This window comes from Trichomycterus rosablanca, chromosome 10, assembly GCF_030014385.1.
Source record: "Trichomycterus rosablanca isolate fTriRos1 chromosome 10, fTriRos1.hap1, whole genome shotgun sequence".
In the NCBI taxonomy this organism is placed as follows: Eukaryota; Metazoa; Chordata; class Actinopteri; order Siluriformes; family Trichomycteridae; genus Trichomycterus; species Trichomycterus rosablanca.
Window position 1 is genome coordinate 37,534,232 of NC_085997.1, and position 6,279 is coordinate 37,540,510.

The window sequence follows — 6,279 nt, forward strand, 5'->3', positions numbered from 1 at the left end:
GCATACAGGACAGTGAAAATTCCTGCTGCTGCTTTTCCTCTCGTTCACATCCGTTACTCCACGGTCAGGGTCCCTCTGTTTTTTCGAGATGTCTGGAGGTTCTAAATTCAGGGATTCTGGATCCTTCTCGCTCTCACACAGACATTCAGAGGCGAAAATGGTTGAGGTTCCCTCAGGACGGTCATCTGGTGATTTACAAACTAAAAAAACAAAAACAATTTAATCTCACGCTAGCTTTGTGGCTGCCCTGTTTACCACAGCAAATCAAAAGTTTTTGGACACCTGATTATGAGCTTACTGCACATCCCAATACAAAATCATGGGCAGTGATATGGTCTTGCCTACGTCATTTGCGGCTAGAACAGCCTCCACTCTTTGGAAAGGCTTGTCAGGTACAAGAAATCCAGGCATGCTACAGATGTTCCAGTTCATCTAAAATGGTTTTGATGTGGTTGAGGTCAGTGCTCTATGTAGACCACTGGAGTTACATACATTCAGTCCACACACCACAGGATTATCAGGAAATATAATCATTCAAAATCAGCCTGAAATCAGTGTATGAGTCAGGCTGTGGTCATAAATCAATTAAATAATACATCCGTACACTATATTTGGCGCTAGGTTGGCACAGCAGACTAAAGCGCTAGCCCAACACAGTGCCGCCAGCCTATTTGGGTATTTAACAGACTCAACTGACCACATCTGAGAGAGGAAAGACCGAAGGAAGATGCCTACTGTTTGAACACAAAGAGCATATTGTGTTCTTCCATACATGTTTAGACTCTCTGTGGGAGAGAAAAAAATTTGGCGGCTTAACACATGCTAGTCCGCAGCCTTCTCGACAAGTATGGAGGTAATGGGAATTGGAAATGACTAAACACAGAGACAGTACATAAACACAGACCTGTCCTTCCTGACAGAGCATCGTACCCGTCCTTCCATCCTTCTGCTCTCTCTCTCCGTTTTGATCCTCCTAGAATCCTTTGCTTGTTCTTCACGTTGTTTACGGCTTTGAGTTTGCGGGCGTGTCTGTGCCCTTTGTAATGCGCTTCTGCTTGGTTCTGTCACCAAAAAAAGCAAAGAAATATTTTTTCTGCATAATGAACAAAAAGCACATTAACAAACTTCATATAATTATGAAATCATAAATAAAGAAATGAAGCACAATTAAAATAACAACTAAACATAAATGTATGTATTATATCCAAACTCTCGGGTGGCGCAGCGGTCTAAACACTAGCTCACCAAGTAGGGTGCCCTACAGACACATGCAGTCATGCCTGTGGACGGATGGAGGAAAGGACGGATGGGGCTGTGCTTTGCTTGCAAGTGGTGGTCATTTTACATAAAGCATAGTGTAACTCTCCGTATGTGATACGGCTCTATATGAGAATCCGAAACAGCCGGCGACTGCACTCGTGTCTGAGAGGGCAGGTTCAAGTCTGTGGCTCTCCTCGGCCAGAACAAGCGTGTCAGGTGTCATTGTAATTGTAACAGAATTGGGAGAAACTCTATTAAATAAGTAATGATTTAATAACTGGGAGACTCGCTGGTGCATCAGGTCGTGAATGACTCATTGAGTCTTGCAGTTGTAGTTGTAATAGAATATTCTACAATTCTATTGCAATTACACTGACACTTGAGCCACCCTTGTTCTGGCTGAGGAGAGCCACAGACTTGCACCTGCCAACTAAGACATAAGTGCCATTGCTGGCTGTTTCGGGTAATCAGACAGAACAGTATTACATATGGAGAGTCACACTATGCTCTGTGTGAATTGACCACCACTTATTTACAAAGTACTACCCCATCCGTTCTTCCATACTAGCGTTTAAGGTACTGAACTAGTAGACAAAAGGTTGCTGGTTCAAGCCCCACCACTGCCAGGTTGCCACTGTTGGGCCCTTAACCCTCAGTTGCTCAGGCAATATATAGTCACAGCACTGTAAGTCGCTTTGGATAAAAGTGTCCGCTAAATGCCGAAAATGTTAATGTCTTGCAGACCTGAATCTTTGTTTTCCTCCCAGCTCCTAAAACATGCAGAACATGGACCGCTAGCACTGATTTGCTCCTAGATGGGAATGAAGTGTGTTTTGTCCTGGTGCCCAATTCACCACTGGAACCCTCCAAGATGATGCGGTTATTTAAAGGGTGTTTTTAATAGCAGAGGAGGAAAACATTTCAGGGGGAAAAAAGATGTGTTTGCAATTTGTATCATGCGAGGGAAAGAACTTAACTCCCAGGAATCAATGTGGCAGCTTAAACTGAAAGGTGGAACGTTTATAGGTGGAAAGAAAGTCCGATTACTGCAGTTAGATCTCTTTTCTTTGGCTATTTCTAGTCTTGGACTTGACAAAAGTGGTCCTGGCCCCTCCCTCTCCCGTTAATGACGTGTGATTTCTGTGTGTGTGTGTGTGTGTGTGTGTGTGTATATATACTACCTATGCACACGTTTCAAAAGCAAACACTCACTGGAATAAAATGACTTAAATCTTCCACATTTAATGTGAATCTGTGGCACCACACTGGACCTCCCGGCGACCCCGGTGCACCTGACTAGCCGACGCCCAACCCTGAATGAAACTCAAGGTCAAGTCCGACTCTAATCACATCTCCTCTGACTAATCCCACACCGACTGCACCTGCTAGCACTTAGTGATATTATTTATGGGCTCTGCTCTGCTCTGCTCGGTCTGTTGTTACTCCATTCGGCTAATTTTGGATGCTGACGCCCAATCCCGCCAAATCCCTCTCTTGTACCCGGTGTCCTCTGATTCGGCTCATAACATTTGACGACTGTGTTCTAAGGTCCTCTGAGGTTGAGCTTAATCTCTGCACCACATATCTGAGCTCCTGAAGGTGATTGAAGGCATGTAAACACACATCATGTCCGGCCTTAACACCAAATTTACATTTTCAGCATTTAGAAGGTGCCATTATTGGCTGTCATTTGTGTCAATTGAATGTCAAGGGCCTTGCTAAAGGGCCAACCAGCAGCAACCTGGCAGTGGTGGGGCTTTGACCCACAACCTTCTGATTACTAGTCCAGCACCTTAACCGCCAGGCTACAACTTTCTATACTGTCTGTCTATACAGTTCCTCAGTGTGTCTCCAAGGTGGACTGGTTGGACAATACAGAGCTCGACACTGTACCGCTTCTCTGGAAAGACTTTTCATGAGTGTTGCTGTGGGAACTTGTGCCCATCCATTTACAGGAGCATTTTGAGGACCTGGCTCACAGTGGATGTTGCTCTGTGCTCTTTGCAGGACACTAAACAAACCATGCTGAACCACAGTGTGTGTGTGTAACCGTCGAGTTGAAGCGTAGGTTGCAGATGTTGCAGGTGATGATCTGTTTCTTCTTGAGTGATGGAGCTATGCCGAATGTGTGACTGATGACCGCCTGCTGGACTGGGTCCATCTAAACACACACACACACACACACAAACACTTAAAGGTTATCACTGCAAAACATCTAAAAATGTATAAAGTCCAGGCACATAGGTGGTGCAGAGGATTCTGAGCTTCTGGGTTTCAATCTCGACTCTGCTACCGGTCGGCTGGGCGCCCTGTAGAAGACAAAATCGGCCTCCAGTCTGCTGGGTGGGAAAGGCCGGACTAAGGGGCGGGTTGCCCAGGGCGCCTCTACAGGAAGTGGCTCTCTGTTTGCAAAACTGACCAAAGTTTGGGTGAATAAAAAGGGATTGGTGGACTGCACACACACCACCCTCCTTGGACGCCGTCTGGGTCCCCAGCAGTGGATTGGCTACGCATAGTTTGTCTGACAATGTCCACCTTCATCCAGGAGATCCACCTGACTTGCATCATCTTAATTTGGATCATAGTAAGGAGGACCTGGAAGGATCTACCTCACTTCCATAAAAACAAAGTCAGGACGTTTGGAAATGAGGTTCAGTGGATAGGGAAATGAGGGGGTGTTGAGGAGCACTCGCATAACCAATTGCCTGAGGCGTCCCACAAGGCCCCATCTAGCCTTCCCTCCTTAAGACACTGCCAAATGTGTCTGTTGCTCAGAGGACCAGACTTCCACCAGGAGCTCTGCTATGATGCCCTAGCTTTTTAGCCTCATACAATATAAAACATGCACACACACACACACACTAACCGTGCTAAAATTGTGGAAGAGACGTGATGAGCTGTCCATTCTTAGAGGAAGTGTGTGCTTCAGGTCGAGATGAAACTGAACAGGAAGTGGCGAGGTCAGCAATGCACTGCCATTGCCGGAATGTCCTGTACAGACAGGTGGAAGGAGGACTTTACACACAGCAGATAAAGAACATACGTTACAACTCTGTGTATGGACTGGCCTTCTGACTGCTTGCCACTTTTTATTAAGACGTCCCTCACAACTGATTTTAAATCCAGAGGATTCAATTATTTTCACCGTTTTTTTGGGTTTTTAGTATAGTTTTATTTACATTCTGATTTTATTATGCAGCGCATTAGATGACGTTCGATGTCTTTGAAGGCGCTTCATGAATAAACATGACTTGACTTAACTGCTTGGCCAGAAATGTGTGGACACCCCTCCTGGTTATTCAATTAAATTTTTAAGGACAGCGGTAGTCTAGTGAGTAGCGCTGTGGGTTACCAATTGAAAGTTTGTGGCTTCAAATCCCTGTTGGACCCTTGAGCAAGGCCCTTCAATCTCTTGGCTCCAGGTGTGTCGTCCAGTGGCTGCCCCTGTATTCTGACCCCCGGCTTCCAAAAAAGCTGAAATATGTGAAAAATACATTTCAGTGTAAATGATATATATGGTGAGGGGTTTCACTAAGGTCTGACCTGACAAATTCTCTGTAGATCGAATGGGCACAAATTCCCATAGATGTGCTAAAACTCCAAAATTAATGCACATGTAAGTGTATGAGCACAGGTTTACTATACGTCTGCCAACTTCCAATGGGCCCATTGGCCACCAGTCTCTACAGACACAAGTGGAATAACTTTCCTGCTCCTGAAACAGTGACACCTACTGGAATGGAGACACATTTAAAGCGAAGATGGAAGAATACAGAAGGAGTAGCGCGGTCCTCCTAATATACTGAGAGATGTTCTTTCAATTTAGTCTGTGCTAGCCAGCGCATCTTCTCAGCCAGCAGGGCAAACTGGCTGCAAAGGTAGAAAAAAAGATTCGTACCGGTGCTGTTTCTCACCCCTGTCTTGGTTTGGACCTGGTCGGACTGGCGTAGACGTCGCTGGTGCGTTTTACCGTTGTAGTGAATCTGAGCCTGAGCGCTGGAGTTGAGCTGGATGTTACACACGTCACACAGCATCAGCGTTTGCTGCTTCGCTCGCTTGGGTTTCGGCTCAGACGTCTCACGTGCCTCGCACTCTGGGCGCAAACCGTGCATCATTTCTGAGAGACAAAAAGGTCAGAATGAGGTTTGGTTGTTACTCACATCTTAGCAATGTTGTAACCCACTGACCCGGTCTATATTATATCCATTTCCTGCTGTGTTGAGTTCGAAATAGACACACACACATTAACACCATGTAAAATAAGGGTGCATCGGTACATGGTGTTCTGTTTAAAGCCACAGCTGCTGAGTTTTTCAGCGTTTATTGCCCACACTTGTGCGCCATGGCACAACGGCATAGCTTTACATGCCAGTCTGTCTGAAGATGCATTCTGGGAAAGTCGTTCTCATGTAAATGGTACACAAGAATGAAGTACATGGCTCAGCTTGTCTGCTGTACTTACTTTTAAACAGGAACTGGAGAAAAAGAAGAAGATATACTTTATTTGTCATATATACATATACAGTACAATGAAATCTTTTTCTTTACATATCCCAGCTTGTTAGGAAAGCTGGGGTCAGAGCGCAGGGTCAGCCATCGTACAGCGCCCCTGGAGCAGAGAGGGTTAAGAACCTTGCTCAAGGACCCAACAGTGGCTGCATAGCAGAGCCTGGATTTGAATCACCAATCTTCCGGTTGATAGCCCAAAGCTCTACCCACTAGGCTACTACTGTCCTACTTGAGGACAGTGAGAACACACACAGCGCTGTTAGAAGAACATCGAGGTTTAATCCAGTGCAGTAAAACGTTACGGCCTCCGGTGATCTGTCCTGTGTGCTTACGCATAACTTACACTCACGTACCTAACTGGGGACGGCTGAGGTCTCCTTTTTTCTGGTTCTTCTTATGTATAATCCAGCCAATTTTAGTGTCAGTCTTTATCTTATGGTGAAGGTTGGTAGCCAAAAACTACATTTACATTTACAGCATTTAGCAGACGCCTTTATCCAAAGCGACTTA

General features: G+C 45.4%; 1 protein-coding gene across 1 annotated transcript in view; it reads right to left on the reverse strand.

The window, feature by feature from the left end:
• The window catches only part of LOC134322124 (zinc finger protein 385B-like), a 9,297-nt gene extending 3,925 nt beyond the window's left edge, over positions 1–5,372 (reverse strand). The window contains exons 1-5 of the mRNA XM_063003993.1: positions 5,159–5,372; positions 4,127–4,251; positions 3,311–3,421; positions 905–1,061; positions 1–200 (exon numbers count right to left, since the gene is read on the reverse strand). The exon at positions 1–200 is cut by the window's left edge and continues 46 nt beyond it. Coding sequence (XP_062860063.1) covers positions 1–200; positions 905–1,061; positions 3,311–3,421; positions 4,127–4,251; positions 5,159–5,372 — 807 coding nt within the window. The remainder of the gene's footprint in view (positions 201–904; positions 1,062–3,310; positions 3,422–4,126; positions 4,252–5,158) is intronic.
• Between the last annotated feature and the right edge of the window lie 907 nt (positions 5,373–6,279).